The sequence below is a fragment of the Vipera ursinii genome (assembly GCF_947247035.1).
Source record: "Vipera ursinii genome assembly, chromosome: 2".
NCBI classification, from domain to species: domain Eukaryota; kingdom Metazoa; phylum Chordata; class Lepidosauria; order Squamata; family Viperidae; genus Vipera; species Vipera ursinii.
In genome coordinates this window covers 68,192,303-68,215,517 of record NC_139513.1, presented here as the reverse complement: position 1 = coordinate 68,215,517, position 23,215 = coordinate 68,192,303, and the positions used below count along the sequence as shown (strand labels likewise).

The window sequence follows — 23,215 nt, the reverse complement described above, 5'->3', positions numbered from 1 at the left end:
CAATCTTAGCAACAGGAAGGAAATATTTGAAACCCTCCTTTGGCCATGCAATTTCTTAGGATTGAATTGCATTACTCCATTTTGCCCAAAGAGATGACAGGGCCAAGTTCTTATCTCCTCTGAACTTACTGTGTAAATGTTGAATCAACTGCAGTTACGATAAACACATTTGTGCTGCAAGCGAAAAAGTAATAACCATTTTCAAGGCTAATTGTGCAATAAGTGGGCTAGCAGCAGAAATTGTCACAATGTGCAATCTTACACTTAACTAATCCCTACTGAGACTAATGGACTTCCAGGCATATAACATTAGGCTGGTGGAAGCTAACAACATGAGTTTATTACCTCTGCTACATATGCTGCAAGGATGAAGGATGAAGGATCTGTAACATCTGCAAATATGACTTGTCAGCTGAGACAACTCTTCAGGTTTCAGCAGCAGGAAAGAGAGATGTAAGTTCAGTCCTGGGAAATTCACGGGAAGCTTTAAAAGCCTGTAGGTAATGGATACATTGAAGAGAGGGCATAAGCCAAAGATGCTGAAAATCCTTTGTCCAGGCAGCTGGAAAATGCAGCCACAACATTCCCCGCCCCCCTGCCATGGTAGTAAGAATTTTAGAATTATAAACCACCCAGAGTCACTTGGTTGAGTTGGGTGGCTATAGAAATTGAATACATACATAAACAAATTAGAACCTGGTCCACGGATCTCCATTCAGCAGATTTGGTATACAGTGATCCAAAATTTAGTTCCATCTGCTCCCCCATCTCAAAATGCGAGGTATCTTGTTTCTCCAATGGACTGGACAAATGACATGTGTGCATAATTATGTGTTAATGGGAAAAGGCACTGACCTATTTGGTTAGGAATAAAACAAATACGGTACTTTTTATAAAATATTGAAAACATGTTAGGGACTTTTTGCCAAAAACAAAACAATAACTGATGCTTGATGGATTTGATGATTGAAAAAAGGGTTAAATAAAGAGTTGAAAGGATCTTTTGTAGAGTTAACAGGGGTGGGAGTAACAAGTTTGCTAACATGTTGAAAAGATCAGAAGTCACTTTCTTTTTCTGATTCTTGCTTCTTTCTTTTCCTGTTTTCCTCCCCACATTATTTTTCTTTCATCTTTTTTCATTTTTTTTTAAATTTTAATTCCATTTATATCCCGCCCTTCTCCGAAGACTCAGGGCGGCTTACAAGCTTAGCAGTAGCCTTCATTCTATGTATATGCCTGCTTATTAGGGCTTTCATACACCCCCCAAGCGGCATTATTACAAAGTCGTCTTAATTGCCCCCAACAATCTGGGTCCTCATTTTACCTACCTCGGAAGGACGGAAGGCTGAGTCAACCTTGAGCCTGGTGGGATGCGAACCTGCACTAATTGCAGGCAGCTGGTGTTACTTAAGGAGGCATTAGCCCACTGCTCCACTAAGGCTCTTATTTTATTTTTTCTTTATATTTATCTTTTATGTATATAAAAACTTTCAGTAAAACATTATATAAAAATAATTAGGTAATGGCACATTTATGTAATTTACCAAAATTGTTGGAAACAAAGCAAAAATAAGAATTGTATAATGTTGTTCTGTGATCGTAATAAACGTAACTAAATACGCACATCTAATGTCAATTACATAAATTTAGGTTTAACAGACAATTCAAATTTCCTTCCTCCCATTAAACTGAGACTTATCATAGTGTGCAACATATGGCACTGCCATGAAAAGAAACAAGGCTAGTGGAACAAGTCAGTTGTCCCTGCAGATCAGCTAAAATTGGGTAGAATCGTGGGCAGTATTAATGATACAACTGAGGACCACAATTTTTTATAAGCAGACACATTTGGAATTTTGGCAGTAAGTTATAGATACATTGTGAAATGGTTGCCATGGTGAGCATAATTCTTCAGCACCAATGATGACACCCATGGGTGATCACCAGGCTAACCGCCCACTATATTTTACAAATATTTTCATTTAAAAAGAAATGAATGGGAAGGTAGTATCCTGCAAAGCAAAACAGAACTTTTGTGCATAATAAATTTCCCAATATGTTTTTGGTCTTCCCCAAAGACTTGGTGCAAGTACAGAAAATAAATTAGTGGATGACTATACTCCAGGACCTACTGGTCCATAAAAAAAATGGTGACACGCACCATTGTAGAAATGTTGTGAAATTGCCCAAAGCTAGTTTTCAAAACTCCCAATACCTCCACAATCCAAAAAGACTAGTGGCTCTTGATAAAGCAGTCACAAAATTTCCATTTATCAAAAAATGAGCTGGTGACATTGCTCGCCTCCAGTCCTAACCCTCCAGGACATTTTCTGTCACCCAACAGATTACCTTTTCTTTTTCAGTATAGGTACACATTCTTCCGAATAAAGCATTGGTTGCAGCTATCCATCATTTTTATTTCCTTATAGCTCTGGAGCCTACCTGGGTCCCAGGGGCTTTTTTGGAAAGCAAGATTTTGTTAGGGGCTGGTGTTTTGCTTTGCAGTATGCTGACCTTTTTTTGAAATAAGAAACAAAAAAAATCCTCTACAGACATACCTGTAACTTTGCAAACTCCACGTGGTGGCTTCCTTGCCATTTTGTATGGCAGGTCTTGGGTAGAGACCTTGATCACATCAGGGACAGAGAAATGTTCTTCTTTGCTACGATATCAAGAGCAATTGCTATATATATATAGGCTGCAATGGGGATTTTCATTAGAATTTGTTTTCCATTCACCTGTTTTGAAGCAGTTATGTCAAAGATGCCTGGGGCCATATGAGATCTTTACCAATGGCTGGTCCCCAGCATTACACTATCTGAGTCACAGCTTAATTGTAGATTCGAAATGCAAACATCATCTGAAATGGCAGTTAAAGCGTCCTCAGCAGGGGCACCTTAGGTGACAGAGACCACCATCAGCCTTTGTTGCTCAGGTGATGGCTCCATTCTTCTTTAATGATATGATCAGCATTCCCACAACCAGGCTCTACTTTTCAACCCTGGGCCAAATGGACTGGCAACTACTTAATGTCCACCATGGGCTCTGTTATGTATTGGGCTTGTGGTGTTACACCATGTGCATTGCTGGAGGAGCTACCGGCTCTCCAGCAACCCAGACAGGCCATCTCCAGTCCTGCAATTGGTCAGCCCCAGGCGGCAAGCGTGAGTTCAAACCTATTGGCTGCCACCTAGGGGCTATATATTGTGGCTGGTTGCGGCCCAAGCTTCAGTACAGTTCCAGCAAGAATAAAAGAATGAGTTTTCCTGTTCTCAGACTCGTGTCATAATTCCTGCTCACCAGAGCCCACGACTTAACAGGCTCCTTCTTCACAGAATGAATTTTAAAGCTTGGCTCAAGAGGACTGTAGGAACTCCCTGCAAGCATTTTGCCAAGGAAGCTATGTGGATATACTGTACTTATTTAAAGAACAAGGAAATGGGTTACAGTAGATTGACCAAAATGGCAGGAGATTCTTCACAGTAAGAATTATCATATATATTAGTGAACGCTTTTAGAAATGGTTAAGAGGAATGCTTTGTTCAAGCTTTAAAACACTTCTTCCTGATCTCGATCTCTCTCTCTCTCACACACACACACACACACACAGAGGTGGGCTTAGATATTTTGACTCCCCATGTAGAAAGTGAAAATTACTTCCACACATTTCTTCTTCTTACACTCCTTCGCTATTCATGAAGGGTATGGAGCAATTCAACAGTAACTAGAAGATTCTTTGTGCTGTGCTGTCAGCCTCTGTCTCTCAAACTGGTGCAGGGGGGAGGGGCATATTAAGTTTCCAGAGAAAATGCTTCCATTGCATAGTGTTGTCCTAGGAAGCCTCTTGAAAGACACATCCTTAACTAGGTACACCCTCAGTAAAGCTGCCTTCTGGTCATCACCATGGTGACAAGAAACTTTCAAGTGATCCAAATTGGGGCTTCCATCATTTTCAGTCTTAAAAAATGAAAACAATAGAAAGGCATGGTTTTTATTCCCTGGAATTTAGGTTATTCTGAAATGAAGGTTTTATTATTGTGTCCTGCAAGCCTCCAGATGCTTTCAAACAAATGAGATTATTTTCAGCGAAGCACTAAGGACGGTCACCTAGTCAATTTATTTTCAACTCCCAGTCAATTTGTTCAATATCATCAGCAACAGTTTCAAATAGGCAATTTCAGTGTCACCTGCAAGTGCTTGTCAGCTATTTTGGCTCCTTTAGAAGAGAGGCCCACCTCTGAAAGGACACTTAGGCAGCCTGGACTGTGACCTCACAAAATAAAATAGCTTGCGGTAACCGCAACAGCCCACCCTAGCACTTCATGGTACTTCAGATTCAGTCATTCTTCCAAATTAATTCTAGGAGAACAACTTCCGAAAGAAATGTCAACAGAAAAATTATGCACAACAGCTATTAGCGTGAAATCTTGCTTCTAAAATACAGATGTGACCTTAAAGGGGGGGGGAATCTAAAAATCACAATGATGCAAAACCTGTTCTTTGTAGTGCCTCATGTGCACGAGCCATGGCAAAAGGGATGTGGTTCTGACCAAGTGGTTGCTCTGCCATTTTGACTTTTTTGACCCATTGCCTTTGGAGCCCCTTGCTATAATGCAATGGATTGGGTTGATAAAGGACAACAGAACATGGAAACTTTAAATTCTGTTAAGGGAATAAAAGAAGCAAAATGAAAAAGCTTTGGAAATTGGTTCCTGCATCCTGACTTATGTGCTCAACACACACACCCCGCCCAAGTAGGTTTGTTGTATGTGTGAATGTAAACAAAGGGGCTTTGATTCCAGGGGTTGCAGGTGTCATCTTGAATTTTTTTTACCTTTCTCAGGAGCCCTGATGCTACCTCTAAAAAAATAAGACTTGTCAATATCAGTGAATTATATTAAATTTAGAGATACATAGGTGAATACTTCCGGGGAAAAGTTATGGAAAAGTTTTAAATAAAAAAAACCACCCACACTTCTTAGGGATATTATGATTGGTGTAACTGTATAGTGTTTTCCTTTTTTGGACTTGAAAATAAATAATGCACCTGGAAAATTAATTATTTTTAAAAGGAAATATAAATTTTAGAATTTATTTTCTTCAGGTAGAGAGGCTGTAGGACTTGCCATGCAGAGTGGGAAATTAGGACTTCACCTGTTTCCTGCAGTTGGGCCATTTCCAGGTGAGCTGGACTCCACCAGTTCCATATACCATGATTTCTGGGATATGGAAATGACAGCCCAATGCATCTGAAGGGCAGCTGAACGATTAACCCTCGATCCTTATTATGGCCTGAGGAACATATTCCCCATGACTTTGCTTTGAATGCTGAAAAAGGAGATTCTGGTTCACCAGAAGTAAATACGAGCTTCTTTGCCAGAGAGTCTTTAAGACATTGCTGTGAAGTGAGCGGCAGGCCATGCCAATGTTCAAGTGATGATACATACATCATGACACCATTGCGCAACTGATGCTCTTATGATACAGTATAATGATGTACCATCTGATGCAACTATGGAAATCAGGTCATTTGTATCCCCCTTGTTTCTTCTGTTTATTCCCATGTATGGAGTGACCGATTTAGAGATTTCCCCCTGTAGAAGTTGTAATATTTGGTAGCCAGAGAGCTCCTCATATAAACTCAGATCTGGAACAGAAAGAACTTGTCCTAATGCAATTGACGATCCATACCACCTTCCTCTTCTTCTTTTTCTTTCTTTCCTTCTCTCTCTCTCCTCCTGCAGGCATTGGGCTTTCATTCTCAAAAGCCTCCAGCCAAGAAGCAGCAGCTGGAGCAACAAGCAAGGATGTTTCCATTAAAGCTCCTCTGAGAGTGGCCTCTCCTGGGGAGAGGGGTACAATTGATCCCTACAGTTGAATCAAAGGTGCTGTGTTTCCTCCATGCCTGCTTGCACTCTTGCACTCTATGGGCTCAGCTGCGCAGAACAAATGAGAAACCGTCTAAGACCTTTGTGTTGACCGTATTATCTCAGTGGTTCAGAAAGGCCTTCGCTGCCTTTTTGGAGCAACGCAATGATATTCTTGGCTACCCTATGGATTTTGCTGGCTTATCCTATTACATGCAATGCCAATAGTCAGAATCCAAGCTATAATGTGGCAAGCAAGAAGGAGATCAGCTTGGAAGGAGACTTAGTTATTGGAGGCCTGTTCCCAGTTCATGAGAAAGGTAGCCCTGCGGAGGATTGTGGCAAAATCAACGAACATCGTGGCATCCAACGCCTCGAGGCTATGCTTTTTGCCCTAGATGAGATCAACAAGAACCACCATATTCTACCAGGCATTACCCTAGGGGCACACATCCTGGATACCTGCTCCAAAGATACCTATGCCCTGGAGCAATCACTGGATTTTGTCCGTGCCTCCCTCACCAGAGTGGATGGCACCGAGCATATCTGCCCCGATGGGTCCTACGCCATCCACGACGATGTACCTACAGCCATCACAGGTGTCATTGGGGGTTCCTACAGTGATGTCTCAATCCAGGTACAAGGGACAAAAGAGAGAAAGAAAGAGTTTGTGGGGATGTTGGTGCCTAGAACCAAGAGACTCTATGTGTGGAATCTTGTGAGAAGGTGCTGAGCAATAAAAAGCTCAATGTAAAAGAAGGGAATTGGGCTTGGAGATCTGGGCATTGGGTAAAGGCCTTGGACGATTTTTATGTTGATTTTGTGGACATGGGAACACAGGGGAAAAACATTAACACACTGTGAGGAGGACATTTTTATTTTGAAATTAGTCTTGGCCTGTACATGATACAGGTACTGAAAAAGCTATCATTCCCTAGTGTTACTTTACTACAAACTTTTAGCCCTTCCATTCTAGCCAGTTTGGTCAATACTGAGTAATACAGTACAGCAACATCTAAAGAGCCACAGTTTGCCAATCTCTGGTTTATGGGTTGTTGCAAGGATTGCTGAGACATAAGAGATGAACAGCTGTGAAAGTTCCAATTCTTTTATTTCTTGACTGTAATTCACAATCACAACTCAGGAAATAAAACTTTCAATATATCACATGTAATGAGACTCAACAGATGCCATTCACCCATCCCTTTTCACTTGTTAGGGACTGGAAAAGTTTTAACCTCTTTTTCCTTAAAGACTAAGAATGCATTACTATGTATTTACTTCAGACCAAGTCATATGGGACTATAGTGTAAGTAAATATGTATTTATTATTAAATTCAGGGCTTTTTGTCATAGAATGCTCAGAACGGAGTTCCGGCACCTTTTTTGGATGGAACCTTGTAGGATAGGCAAGGTGGGTTGTATGACATGTGTGAGTTCTGGCACTTTTTTCTTTTACAAAAAAAGCACTGATTAAATTTGTTTGCCACACATCTCACTGCATAAATCTTATGAGTTTATGCTGTAAACATGCTGCATATATATTCTATACATATCCATTTTCAATGATAGGCACTTATTATCTTACACTTTGACTAAGCGCAAGACTGAGCGGAATTCTTTCACAAGTCATAATGAGGATAAAATAAGTACAGTAATAACCATAGTTTAAAACTTGATATTGCTTTTTGAAAGATTATTGCTTTGCCTTATACATCCATCAAATAAACTCAATTCTTTCCTTCTGGACCAAAAAGGATTCTATAGATGAAATGTTGATCTAAATCAGGGGTGTCAAACTCAATTTCATTGAGGGTCGCATCAGCATTGTGGTTGCCCTCAAGGGGCCGGATGAGTATGGCCTGGGTGGGCGTGGCCTACTGGGTGGGCATGGCTAGAGTGTGTATGGCCTACTGGGTGGGCATGGCCAGCTCTACATCGTTCGCATCAAGGGTGCCTATGGGGGCCTGGGCAGGAGTGGGACAGATCTGAGGGTCTCTGGCAGAAGGAGGGTCTCCGGGCCAGGGCCAAGGCAGTGGGGGCCGTTCCCTCACTGTTTCCAGGATGGCTTCGCGGGCCACATGAAACCACTTTGTGGGCCGGATCCGGCCCCCGGGCCTTGTTTTTGACATGTCTGATCTAAATCATGAGTCCCAGGGCTTCTCCTCCCTCACATTTATTACGGGAATTGGCCACATAAGGATTCCAAACCTTTTCTGTCCTATCAAAGAAGAGAATAGCAAAGAAAAAAAGGAATATTGAGGGGGGGGAAGGAGAAATGGAATAGAACTGTTATATGAAGTGGAATTTTAATGTCATGTGTTTGTAACATAAATGACAAGCAGACAGGAGTAGAACACAAACAGACAAAGTAAGAACCCAGAGCTTACATTGTGGAAGAAGAGGAATTGGACATTAGGAAAAATGGAATAAAATTTTGGGGATTTCAGTTGAGGCTTTTTAGCAGTTTTTGAATATCCTGGCTGTACTCCCTGCAGTGGAGGGAAAGTATAATCATGTTAATTCAAATACCTGTTCAGGAAATGAAGACTGTCTTGAAGGCCAGCCAAATCTTTACCTCTTCTTTTGGGCTCATTCCTTTCCACCAAAGGGCTCTCTGATTTTAAGCTTGTTAATGGAAAGACCATATCCCATAGCTTTCATATGACAGAGTAATTAGCTGCTGCTATTGAAAAATCCCTATTAATGCTACATTAATGCAAATAAACATACCATTATCGTGTACAGAGCCACTGCCGAAAGATGGAAACAGAATATTGAGTGTCACTATCTCATTTACTGAGGGAGGAAGTGTGGTTGCCAGAGCTTTGCTCTTAGATTTCTGAGTCACTTCCCAAAAGCGGGATGTAAGGAAGATCGGTTCCTTCAAATCAAGCCTGTAACATTCCAAGGTGGACGTTTATTTAGCACAACCTCTGGCTGAGAAGAGCTTGTTGAAGGTGCACTAGCACTAAAGAACTCTCACCAGCCCAGGTGTTTATTATTATTATTATTATTATTATTATTATTATTATTATTATTATTATTATTATTATTATTATTATTATTATGCTTCAGGGCCTCATGCTATGTTTGCCTCAGTCTCAGATTTGGCCTCAATTCCAGTTGTCCAAAAGCCATAAGATTCCTTCAGAGACACCTGGATCCACTGCCATTTGTCACTTAATTTCAGCAAATCTTCTGGAGACATTCCAGGACAAACCTTCTTCATTGCCCAGTCTAATGACACTACAATCTAGATAATATGATATTGTTGCCATTATGGAAATGAGTGGAACATACAGCTAGAGGGAGAGTTTTTTTAAAAAACCAACAGACCTAATAAAGAAGGAGGTAGAGTAGCACTATATGTAAGAAATAAGTATAACTCTACAGAAATACAAGAGAACAATGATGAAAAATATCTTGAATACATTTGAGTCAATATAAAAATGAAAAAAGAATGACATTGCTATAGGGGTATACTACAGGCCAAACAACCAAACAGAAGAAATAGATGAACTTTTTGCTAGTCATTTAACTAAGGTATGCAGGAAGCCCACCACAATAACCCTCTTTTCAAAGGCATCTGGTTCTGGGATAGAGTGATTTATGTTTAGATATTTTTTTAAAAAGAAAGCCATGTGATTGAAAAACAAGGAACTATAGATACTCCTAGCCTTCTTTTCTTGTCTGCCTCTTCATTCTCCAGAGCCAGACACCCATGCAAGCTAGCCACAAGAGCCTACTCTATTCCATATCTAGGAAATGAATAAGAGCCAGCTAAGTTCATGCTTGCTTGAGCACCGAGATGGGTGGCATATAAATTCAATATCATGGTTCCGATTAAAGAGACACATCAAAGAGCACTGCATGATTATTTATTCTAAAAAAGTCTATAATGAGCAGAACGGAGCATCGGCACTCATGGATGGATGCCAGAATCTGAATTCTCCTCCCCTTGACACATCATGTCCTACAGAATCTCCCTCCCTTAATTACACATCATGAATCACATTCACCAATTAGTTTACCACAAGAAGTTTCACTTCCCTTGAAGCGCGCTATTTCTTATCTTCTTAAAACGTCAGGGTTGAATCCCTCCCGTGCTTTTGTGATTCAAAGCCAAACAGTTAAACCAAAAGGCTGCCTCTTATATTGTCAGTGCAAAAATATGTCAGTGTTTGCAGCATTGACATCTGCCCCCCCTTAGAAAAAGGACAGATCCTGTAATGTAAACAGCACACAAGTTAGGAGCTGGCTTTTGGTTTGTTGGGGTGTTTCTCATAAAACTTTTTGATAAGTCTCAGAAGTCTTTTTAACGCCATTTTTGTGGTTATTCAAATCTCATCCCACCCCCTCACCCATTGATCAAGTGTCTGGGAAGCGGAGGGTACCTGAGGGTAGTCAGGCATTGGGCTGAACTCTTTTCCTGTGGCTACTCTGAAAGGCGTGTAGCCAGTGCTGCTGTGAACAGAATTTTTGTAGGCCACCTCAGTGAAAGGGAGGAGGTCAGTCCAGTTTGTCTGTTGGTAGGAAACATAGCATCTGAGATATTGCTCCACCATTTTGTTAGTGGATTCTGCAGCCTCATTGGTAGCTGGATGAAAAGCAGATGATAAGCCTTGAGATGATCCAATTAATTTAATTCATCCAAAGTTTCGCTGTGAACTGCACTCCTCTATCTGAAATTATTCGCTTAGGGGCTCCATGCAGTCAGTAGATATGTTTCAGAAACAATTTAGTCTGTCGTTGTGCAGATGGGAGTCCTTTACAGGCGATAAAACGAGCCTCTTAAAAAACAGATCTATCACAGTCCAGATGACAGTATTTCCTCTACAATAAAGTCTACAATAAAGTCCATAGCTCTTTCTTCCCATGGTTGAGAAGGGTCTGCCACTGACAGCATTAGCCCAGGGGTTTTCCCTGGAATTCTTTTCATGGTGGCACATATGGTTCAGCTCCTGACATGTTTTTCTACATCTCATTTTAGCCCCAGCCACCAAAATTGCCAGTGGATGAGGTGTAGAGTTTTTAAATATCTGAAGTGTTCAGCCTGTTTTATATCATGGCTGTGTTTGAGAGCATTGAAACGGAGGGCTTCAGGTAGATACAATTTCCCCTCCTTGTATGCCAAACCATCCCTGCATGTTAGGGAGGTTTGATTATCTTTGAACCATTGATCAGTGAGGAGCTCTCGTTTTATCTTCTTCACTCCCGGGTCATCAGGATTAGGGGTTCTGCGAGGTGTGAGTTGTGCCGCAAGTTGTGAACTGGGGATAATTGCCTTATAGACCTCTTCACATTCACTTTTGTACTGTGGCAATCGGGATAGCACATCAGCTAGGAAGTTTTTTTCTTCCTGGTATGTACTTAGGATAAAATTAAAATGGTTAACGTACTGTGCCCATCGCACATGCTTTGGGGACAATTTGCAGGGAGTTTTTAGTGCCTCTAAATTTTTGTGATCTGTCCATACTTCAAAAGGCACCTTGCTCCCTTCTAAATAGTGTCACCAGTTTAATAGCCCCTACCTAATTGTGAAGGCCTCCTTCTCCCAGACTGTCCATCTCCTCTTGCCTTCACTGAATTTCTTAGAGGTGTAGGCACAAGGTTGCAGGACCCCACTTTTATTCTTTTGCAGTAACACAACTCTGACTGCCATGTCACTGGCGTCTACTTGAATTATGAAGGGCTCCCCTGGGCAGGGGTGCTTTAGAACCAGTCCAGCCACAAATAGTCTTTTTAAATTCTCAAAAGCTTTCTGACAACTCATACTCCATGTTAGTGGTTGGCCAGGTCGTGGTTTTCCCCGTCCCTTACCCATTTTGAGTAATTCTGTAAGGGGTACAGCAATCTCGGCAAAAGAGGGAATGAATTGACGATAGAAGTTGGCAAACTCTAGGAAGCTCTGGAGCTGTTCACGAGTCTTTGGGGGCTGCCATTCAATTATTGTTTTCACTTTGGCTGGGTCCATTTCGATGTCCTCATCGGAAATTCTATAGCCAAGATAATCTAATCGGGTTTGGTGAAATTCACATTTCGACAATTTGACATAAAGTTTGGCATTCAATAGTTCCTGTTCCCATGATGAAGATTCTTCCCTCAATCTTTGCCAGCTTCTGTCCCTTGCTAGAGACAGCGGCGGGGGCTCAGAACTCCCCAGGATGCTTGAAAGAAAGTAGATTCTGGCATGATGTCATGGTTCTGATTAAAGAGACACATCAAAGAGCACTGTATGATTATTTATTCTAAAAAAAAGTCTATAATGAGCAAAACGGAGCATCGGCACTCATGGATGGATGCCAGAATCTGAATTCTCCTCCCCCCCCTTTTTTTTTATTAAAGAGTTTTACAAAAACAAAATTTTACAATATATCCCCAAATCCCTCCCACCCCAAACCCGCCCACTTCCCAGAGCTAAATACAGGATTATAGTTACAATAATCATATTCTAAATAAAAATTGTGCATAATATACAATTAACCAAATTCATAATGTGCTTTAACTCCCCTTTAACATAACTACAAGCAAAGTACCAATAACAATATCCCACTAAAATCTACTCATAAGCTAAATGGAACTTTTTAGTCCAATATTTGTTCTGAATATAATTTATCCATCTCCTCCAAACTGAAATATATCTTTCCTGTGAATGATCTTTCAAATAAGCAGAAATCTTAGACATTTCTGCAAGATTCGAAACTTTAAACACCCATTCTTCTATAGTGGGCAAACTATCCTTCTTCCAATATTGTCCCACCACTAACCGTGCTGCTGTTATCATGTTCAACATCAAGTTAGTTTCTTTAACATCACAATCTACAACAATAGCCAATAAAAACAATTGCGGAGAAAACTTTATCTTTCTCTTAAAAATCTTTTGAATGTTCCACCAAATTTTGATCCAAAAAGCTTTTATATTTCTCCTCCCCTTGACACACATGAAGTTTCACTTCCCTTGAAGCGCGCTATTTCTTATCTTCTTAAAACGTCCGGGTTGAATCCCTCCCGCGCTTTTGTGATTCAAAGCCAAACAGTTAAACCAAAAGGCTGCCTCTTATATTGTCAGTGCAAAAACATGTCAATGTTTGCAGCAATGACATTTAATAAATAAAAATAAAATGTGGAGTGAAATATTAACCGAAGGCCACATTACTTTTTGAAAGGCCCCCTACTTCACACTACTCCCATGGGGTACTCTTTGTCCCATAAGGCCTGCCAGGAGGGGCACTCTCCCAAAGAATAGATGGCAGTCAATACTCTTCCAATGCCCAAAGCATCTCCTTCCCTTGATGATTCCAAAGAATGTGTGCCTGCAGACAGCGTGTCAAGCAATAACAGCGAAGTGGTATATTTCAAAGAAAGTTGCTTTCCTAGCTCAACTCTACCATTCTCAGCATCTGTTAACCTCCCACTTCTGGGCAGTTTGGAAATTGCAGTCGTTTATATAGAGGGACAAATGTTCTTCTTAAATGTCCTAGTTGTGTCTGTTTCTTCTCTGCCCAAAAGAGCAAATCTTGATGACAAACACCAGCTTGTTAAGGAAGTCATAGAAGAAATACATAAAGCTGATGGTCTCTCCCAGGTCTACCCTGCCCTCAGAGCTTTAACTCTGTATCAGTAGACAAAAAATGCAAGACAGAATAAAAAAGCAAAACACAATAGATGGCCATTTTTGTAAAGGAATCTTCTGCTAAACCCAACAAACTCAACAAAGTTGAGTAAACAAAGAAGGGCAAGCAGGGATACAAAGTGAAAGAGCCATAGATGGCAAGATAATTAATGAGCTTATTAAAAGAATAAGCAGATCAATTAGGTGGCTATTCGTCTCCACAGAGCTGTGGTAGCAACACAAAAGACGTTTATTAATAACTCTGGGTTCTTCTTACTAGTTGATCTCCCATGTTTTGTGCCCCTTCTAGGCTGGAAAGAGCCTGAGGGCTTTCTGTCTCCAATTCTCTTCACTCAGTCCCCTGGGACTGGCAGAGAGAGCAACAGATTTGAGTCAGCTAAGACACTTTTTGTCCAAAGTAGACAGTGAATTAATACCTTCTTACATCTCTGTTCTGTCTTTTTCTAAGATGTTTCTGCAAAAGCTCTTTAGAAGGGGAAAAAAAAAGTTCGACAACCGGTATGTTTTTTCAAAACTGCATGTATACACATGTGTATAAGTACAATCTATGGTATTTTTTTTTCAGGATGCAGTTAATTTAAGAAAGCAGTTAGTCCCTTCAAGCAAGAGGGTACTTTTGTTTCATTCATCTAAGGATAAATAAATGAAGGGATCTCAATTTTAAAGGAAAAAAGGATTGGCTTCATATATAAATCCTTCCATTCCCCACCAGAATTGAAGAAGCTTCTCGATGAGCAACAAAATGTCTTCAAGGAAAAACAAAAAAAAGTCCACTTGCCTCTTGAAAAAGCACTTTTGGGACAACGATGACCTGGATGACTGAGAATCTTCATAGACGATCAGCTTCATATAATTGTGCAAGAGACCCTGGTAGACAGAGGAGTAGGGGCTGACTAACAAGTAACAGAAAACAAACACCAGACTCCCCAAAAAGTTAGAGAACCTGTTGAAGTATATTCCCTCCAGCTCCTTGAACATTCAGGGACAACAGTTGAAAGCCAAAGCAGACCTTTGAAACCCATGCAGCCCAAACCAAAAACTCTAAGTAACATTCCAAATAAAAGATCTAACCAAGGACGTCTGCAAGTCTGGCAGCCACAACTATCTGAGGCATGTTCTCCTGCTTTCACACCAACATCGTCAGTAAGCCTTCCAGTTTAGCTCTGGGCATATGAGTAGTCTCTGTCCTGTTCTACCCTTTGAGGAAGGCTTTCTAGCATGGGCAATGAGCTAAGTTCCAACCAGACAGTCCAGAAGAATTGGGGAGTTTGCTTATAACTGCCTGATAAGTGTCACCCAGCAAGTGGATTCCCTGCAAGCTTCTCTTTGTCATCTCCCTACGGCCATACCTTCTTCAAAGCAGCCTTTATATTCTGCAGGTAACAGAATCAGCACATATTATACCCTACTGTTATGGCTTACTCACAAGGAGACTGATGTTTTCTGTTCACCACAGTAATATTTGTTGTCAATGGCTCTGTATCAATTACAATCTCTAGAAAAACCCCATAGACCAAGGGTGTTAAACTGCCAGCCTGTGGGCCGAATGCATCATGCGGAAGCCATGCCCACCCCATTGCCGGCAATGGCAAAACCATCCCGATACATTGCATGATTTCACATGACATTGCGAGTTTGACATGTCTGCCATAGACCATACTAACTCATTAGGAGAGCACATGGGCAGAATCTTCTGAGGTTGATCTGGTTGCTACTTGAACTTTTCCTTTGATGTGAAAGACCATTTGACTTGGATTCCAGTTGAATCACCTAATTTGAGATACCATAATACAATTCCTACTTTATTAAAAATGTAGAGTTTCTTTTGTTTAGCTAGTGCAGGGATGCCCTATTTCAACTTCTTTACATCACCTCCCAAGAGAAATATTCTGAGAAATTTTCAGTGATAAAGCACTGCATCAGATCTGAGTCCATTATGTCAGAAACTATATGGTAGTTGTAAGCTAGTTGTTTCTTAATTATTGAAAAAAATGTTCTCCAAGTCTAGATGAATTATAAAATTTAAATCAATATTTAAAACATGGCATGACAGAAAAATTAGAATAGAAGTTAATAGTTCAAAACATAATAATCAATAAGGCAGCACTGAGCAAACATTAGCACTGAGCCTTGGTGGAGCAGTGGGCTAATGCCTCCTTAAGTAACACCAGCTGCCTGCAATTAGTGCAGGTTCAAGTCCCACCAGGCTCAAGGTTGACTCAGCCTTCCATCCTTCCGAGGTAGGTAAAATGAGGACCCAGATTGTTGAGGGCAATAAGCTGACTTTGTAATAATGCCGCTTTGGGGGGGGGAAGCCCTAATAAGCAGGCATATACATAGAATGAAGGCTATTGCTAAACACATTGATTTGTGCTTTAGATTGTAAGCCGCCCTGAGTCTTTCGAGAAGGGCGGGATATAAATGGGATTAAAAAACAAAAAACATCCTAGGCAAATAAACTTCTTGTTAGTGCCCAAAATTCATCAGGTTTGTTCCAGATGAGTCAATCGGGGAAAGATTCAAAAATATGAGATAAAAATAAGGCTACTCTATGTGGGCTGCAAAATATAACTGTTAGATAGCGGCAAAGAGAAATGGAAAATTTGAACATCTGGGGATCATCCAGATATGTGCAGCGTAAGTGCAATAATGATAATATTTTTAGGAAACTTGAAAAGAAAAACTAGTTGTTCCTTTTCTTTAGGACTGCAAAACAGATTGTTGATTACTGTGGCTTAAAAACTTTTATGATGTTGATTACAAGATATGGGATAAGTATATCTACTTTTGACTTTTTCTCCTTTATATGGAGAAATAGCAATAGGACGTAGACTTATATACCACTTCACAGTGCTTTACAGCCCTCTCTAAGTGGTTTACAGAGTTAGCATATTTCCCCCAACAATCTGGGTCCTCATTTTACCAACCTCGGAAGGATAGAAGGCTGTGATTCAGCCTTGAACAAGTGAAACTTGAAATGCCAAACTGCTGGCAATTAGGAATTAACAGGATTAGCCTCTAACCACTATGCCATCATGGCTCATATTAGGTGTGTGTGTATTGCATTAGTTCTGAGCAAGCTAGCAAATAGTAGTGTGTTTGTACATTATGCTGTCACGTTATGTGCAAATCAGGCTACTATTTTTATTCAACAAATTGTATTAATAAAAACATGTCTTAATACTAATGAATTAATTAGAATTTATTAAGTATAATAAATAATTACTATAAAAATAAATAATAAATAAAATAATAAAAAGATTATTCTAAAGCCACAGTTAAAAAGCTTTGCAACTGTATCAAAAACAGGCCAAAATCGAAATCTTCTCAGTCTGTAGAAGATGATTAGTACCGTAGCTTGATAACAAGCATATAAATTTAATAAATAAATAAATAAGCAAACTTGTTTTGTAACTATTACAACTAAGGTAAGAGTCCTATTTTTTCCCCTATTTTTAAAAGTTGTGTCTGGAAATGGGCCCATTGAAAAAGGTGAGGCCCTGATTAATTTGGAACCCCACTGCAGAAATATACCAAGTTGCTTCTGATCTGCTTCTGAGTATTTTCAGAAGGTAAATTACCCTTTTCTGAGATTCAGGGTTCGGTGAAGTCAGCATAACTTAATTGCTGAAATATATAGAAACTACAGTAGCATCAGTACTCATTTCTCTCTCACCTGCTGATTTTATTAATTACACTGAGCTGTGGCCCTAACTTTGCTTGTTTACTAAAGGCACCATTAGAGAAAATAAAACATGTAACTTATTCCCCACTTCTTCAAGCAGTAAGAAGGTCAAGGATGACTTCTGGTCTTCTGGGATAGGACAGATAATTGAAATAGGACAGCAATCTTAAAACACCCAAATGTCCATATCAGTGAAACAACTGCATATACGATACTAAACATTCACTATTTGACTTCTGATTTCAAGGACGAAGCCCCCTGAAAGCAAAAGACTTCTATCTCTGAACTTCCAGTTTTTTGCGTTTGTGTGTTTCCCCATCGCCCTATCTCTTTTAATATAATTTTAATTGAAGATTTTAATTACTGCATTAAAAGCAAATACAAACCAAACTCAGAAAGAAAAGGAGAGATAAAAAGAATAAAGAGTGCAAGGAAAAAAGAAAAGATGAAAAAATATTGAAGGAAGTAACTTTGCACAATAAGTACAAACAAATTTAGTAAATCTTCATCCCTATAAGGTTACAAACAGATTATCTCCTTTCCATAATGCAGTCCTTATCTATATGCAAATCCATAAATCATCAACTTTTCAATTCTAGCATCAGCAAAAGTTTGTAAAAGGTTGCCCTAGCTTTATAAAAACGTGTTATTTTATCCTTGTTCAAACAAACCATCTTTATATTCTCATCTTTTTCTTCTAACAATCTTGAAGCTTAATTCGTTCAGTTGTTATAGGAATCTTATCTTCCTTCAGTCTTTCTTTTACACATCCCAACGACTTCTTTGAAGCTTTGTCACTACCTCCATTTCTTCCCCATCTATTTGCCAGGAATTGAGAGGGCCGGATGCCATGATCTTGGTTTTCTTAATGTTGAGTTTCAACCCAGGTTTTGCACTCTCCTTCTTCACCCGCAACAAGAGGCTCTTTAGTTCTTCTTCACTTTCTGCCATTAGAGTGGTATCATCTGCATATCTTAGGTTGTTGATATTTCTTCCAGCAATCTTAATTCCAACTTTTGATTCATCTAGCCCTGCCTTTCTCATGATGTGCTCCGCATGTAAGTTAAATAGGCAGGGCAACCTTGCCGGACTCCTTTCCCAATTTTATTTTTATTTTATTTTATTTATTTTTATTTTAATTGCATTTATATCCCGCCCTTCTCCGAAGACTCAGGGCGGCTTACAAGCTTAGCAGTAGCCTTCATTCTATGTATATGCCTGCTTGTTAGGGCTTTCACACACACCCCCAAGCGGCATTATTACAAAGTCAGCTTATTGCCCCCAACAATCTGGGTCCTCATTTCACCTACCTCGGAAGGATGGAAGGCTGAGTCAACCTTGAGCCTGGTGGGATGCGAACCTGCACTAATTGCAGGCAGCTGGTGTTACTTAAGGAGGCATTAGCCCACTGCTCCACCAAGGCTCTGGTGCTTCCGTGTCCAGTGCTTCCTTGTCCAGATTCTCAGTGCTTCCGTGTCCAGTTCTCGCTTCTTGGCCCACATATAGGTTTCTCAAGAGACAAATAAGATGGTCTGGTATGCACATCTCTTTAAGAACTTGCCACAGTTTGTTATGATCCACACAATCAAAGGCTTTAGCATAGTCAATGAAGCAGAAGTAGATGTTTTTCTGGAACTCTCTAGCTTTCTCCATGATCCAGCGTATGTTGGTAATTTGATCTCTAGTTCCTCTGCCTCTTTGAAATCCTGCCTGTACTTCTGGTAGTTCTTAATCCACATACTGCTGGAGTCTAGCTTGTAGGATTTTAAGCATAACTTTACTAGCATGTGAAATTAGTGCAATGGTGCGATAGTTTGAACATTCTTTGGCACTGCCTTTCTTTGGAATTGGAATGTAAACTGATCTTTTCCAATCCTGTGGGCATTGCTGATTTTTCCAAATTTGCTGGCAAATTGAGTGTAGCACTTTTACTGCATCGTCTTTTAAGATTTTGAATAGCTCAGCTGGAATACTGTCACTTCCACTAGCTTTGTTGTTGCTCAGCTTTTCTAAGGCCCACTTCACATTCTAGGATGTCTGGCTCGAGGTCAGTGACCACCTCATTGTAATTATCAGGAACATTAAGCTCATTCTTGTATAGTTCTTCTGTGTAATTCTGCCACCTCTTCTTAATCTCTTCTGCCTCTGTTAGGTCACTGCCATTTTGATCCTTTATCATGCCCATTTTTGCATTAAACGTTCCCTTCATCTCTCCAATTTTCTTCAGGAGATCTCTGGTCCTCCCTATTCTATTGTTTTCTTCTATTTCTTTGCACTGTTCATTTAAGAAGGCATTCTTATCTCTTCTAGCTATTCTCTGGAATTCTGCATTCAATTGGGTGTATCTTTCTTTTTCTCCCTTGCCTTTCGCTTCCCTCCTTTCCTCAGCTATTTGCAAAGCTTCCTCAGACAGCCATTTTGCTTTCTTGCATTTCTTTTTCTTTGGGATGGTTTTGGATGCTACCTGTTGTACAATGTTGCGAACCTCTGTCCATAGTTCTTCAGGCACTCTGTCTATCAAATCTAATTCCTTAAATCTATTTGTCACCTCTACTGTATATTCAACTGGGATATGATTTAATTCATACCTGAGTGGCCTAGTGCTTTTCCCTACTTTCTTCAGTTTAAGCCTAAACTTTGCAATGAGAAGCTCATGGTCTGAGCCACAGTCAGCTCCTGGTCCTGTTTTTACTGACTGTATGGAGCTTCTCCATCTTTGGCTGCAAAGCATATAGTCAATCTGATTTCTGTGTTGACCGTCTGGTGATGTCCATGTGTAGAGCCGTCTCTTGGGTTGTTGGAAAAGAGTGTTTGCTATGACCATCGTATTCTCTTGACAAAATTCTATCAGCCTGTGCCCTGCTTCATTTTGTACTCCAAGGCCAAACTTGCCTGTTATTCCGGTTATCTTTTGGCTTCCTACTTTAGCATTCCAATCCCCCATGATGGTAAGGACATCATTTTTGGGTGTTAGTTCTATAAGGTGCTGTAGGGCTTCATAGAACCGGTCAATTTCATCCTCTTCAGCACCAGTGGTTGGGGCATAGACTTGGACTACTGTGATGTTGAATGATTTGCCTTGGATTCAAACTGAGATCATTCTGTCATTTTGAGGATTGTATCCCAGTATTGCTTTTCCTACTCTTTTATTGACTATGAAGGCTACTCCATTTCTTCTGAGGGATTCTTGCCCGCAGTAGTATACCTGATGGTCATCTGAATTAAATTCACCCATTCCTGTCCATTTTAGTTCGCTGATACCTAAGATGTCAATGTTTAGTCTTGTCATCTCTTGTTTGACCACGTCCAGCTTTCCTTGATTCATGGATCTTACATTCCAGGTTCCTATGGAGAAAAAATCTTTACAGCATTGGACTTTCCTTTCACCACCAGACATATCCACAGCTGAGCATCCTTTCGGCTTTGGCCCAGTCGCTTCATTCTTTCTGGTGCTACTAGTACTAGCCCTCTGCTCTTCCCCAGTAACATATTGGACGCCTTCCGACCTGAGGGGCTCATCTTCCAGCGTCATATTGTTTTACCTTTTGGTACTGTCCATAGGGTTTTCATAGCAAAGATACTGGAGTGGGTTGCCATTTCCTTCTCTAGTGGATCACGTTTTGTCAGAACTCTCTGCTATGACCTTTCCATCTTGGGTGGCCCTGCACAGCATAGCTCATAGCTTCATTGAATTACACAAGCCCCTTTGCCACAACAAGGCAGTAATCCATGAAGGGGAATCTATCCATAGAAGCAGGCATTAGTGCTGATATTGTGGCTACTAATTTCTGATCCCATTCTTCAAAAATTAAAGTATTTCAAATGCCAAAACATTTTGTATCATTTTGTAAATCCCAACATCAACTGAGAACAAAAGGTAAATCTGCACTTTTTTTCTTTTCCTGGAACCTTTAGTTCCTTTTAGTATCCAGTTTCTGAAATCATAAGATCTCATATCTTTCTTATTACTTATTACACAAAACAATTTAGTGAAAGGTTGTTTATTTATAATTAGTTGCAAAAACTTATAATAAAAATCTTAAAATTTCAAACTTATTTTGACCCTTAATTTGTTTATAACTTTCATGGATTAAAGTCTTATTTAGCTTTTTGGCATTTATTTCCAGTTCTTTAAATTGCTAGACTTAACTTTTTCTCTTTTGTTTAAGAATGAAGATAAAGCTACAAGGTGGCTGTTCAAACTTACAATTCTGAAGATATCTAATAGCCTTTAGTTAAATAGGTAATTTCTGAAAGTGATTAGAAAATGAGGCTCATAGTCCTTTAAAAGGTTCTACCATAGTTGGTGTGATGGCTGATTCCTTTGTCTCTCAGCACTCAGACCCATGGAAGACCACCGTCCCACAATCTCCTTGCAACAGTCACTGCCAACAGCACATGTGGGTGATCTCTTGTCTTCCTGAGGTGTTCCATAGAACCAGTCTGAAGCCATAATCATTGTCTCTCCTCTTTTAGAGACAGGTTAGTTCACTATGCCTCTCCCAGAATTTCTCAGGGTACAAATATGCACCCACTACAAACTCTGGCTTTCCATTCCAAACATTCCAAATAAATATTGGTATTAAAAATGTGCTTTAACAACCACTTCCAGTCAAAACATATTGAATTTATTGAATTTATTGAATTGATTGATTGATTGATTGATTGATTGATTGATTGATTGATTGGAGTTATATTCTACAAATACTTTTCTCTTTTGTTCCTGAGTTCTTGCTACTCGACAATAATGTCAATATTCAAATCTATGCCATCATAACCCAGGCTGTTGAATGAATAGTTGCTGAGCTCCTGATGAAGAACATACTTCCGCCAGTTATTTTGAATCACCTGGGCTGCCTTTTGATATTTCTTGAACTGAGTTTTTGTAAGCCACATCCTTAACTTTGACTGCAAGAGGACGGTCGACTTCTCGGGCCAAACATACAGCATCAAGGCCCTAACCCTCCTCTCCTCTTTGAGCTGGAAGGCCCGTTTGCGCCACCATCTCTGGATTGACATCGCACAAAGAGCGGCAAACAAAAGAGAACGCCGGACCAGCGTACCCCGCCACCAGCTTTGGAGGAAGAGAGCAGTCTGAGAAGAAGAAACAATTAAGAGGGTGTCAGTAGAATATAACCAAAAGCAGAAGAAAAATTCCTCCTGGCTAGAGAGAGAGAAAATGGCACCAAATAGTCAAGTGTTCCATTTAATTGTTTCCATCAGTTGCACAAGATTAAAGAGACAAAAGACGGAAACTACAAATTTAAAATATGGTTGTTCTGGACTAGAGGGGACAAACATCTCAAAAAGTGGATACTATTATGCCAGTTGTACCTACATACCTGGACAACCCCATATGTCAATTGTTGATTTCATGGGATGTTGGCCATTTTACCATTTTAATTTATTTTTTTCTGGCTTCTCTTTACCCAGTAGAGAAAAACAAGGGTTCTGATTGTTGTTCTTCCTGGATTCATTCTGGAACAAGCCTTTCTACAAAATCTCCCTGGTACCATGCCAAAGATGTTGTTTTTTGTTTTTTTGCTACCATGATAGAGGGAGAAGAGATAATATACTGCCTGGAATTTAGGTCTAATGCAGACACAAAAAAATGATTTTTTTTGTAATGTGCACACATCTTCATGGTCATCAAATTGACTTTTTAAACATACCCTGGGCATATCCATACTTATTTATATTTATATCCTACCTTTTTTAAAAAACAATTATAAATATCTCAAGAGGGATATGTAGAATGACAGAGTTGGAAGGGACCTTGGAGGTCTTCTAGTCCAACCCCCTGCTCAGGCAGGAAAACCTATACATTTCAGAGAAATGGCTGTCCAGTCTCTTCTTAAAAACTTCCAGTGTTGGAGCATTCACAACTTGTGCAGACAAGTTGTTCCACTGATTAATTGTTCTAACTGTCAGGAAGTTTCTCCTTAGTTCTAGGTTGCTTTTCTCCTTAATTAGCTTCCATCCATTGCTTCTTGCCTTGCCTTCCGGCACTTTGGAGAATAGCTTGAC

At 40.0% G+C, this 23,215-nt stretch overlaps 1 protein-coding gene across 1 annotated transcript in view; it reads left to right on the top strand.

The window, feature by feature from the left end:
* Positions 1–6,033: 6,033 nt before the first annotated feature.
* GRM2 (glutamate metabotropic receptor 2) overlaps positions 6,034–23,215 on the top strand; it is a gene marked incomplete at its 5' end in the record, with an annotated part of 58,742 nt that continues 41,560 nt past the window's right edge. The window contains one exon of the mRNA XM_083351198.1: positions 6,034–6,504. Within this exon, the coding sequence (XP_083207324.1) occupies positions 6,034–6,504 (471 nt within the window). The remainder of the gene's footprint in view (positions 6,505–23,215) is intronic.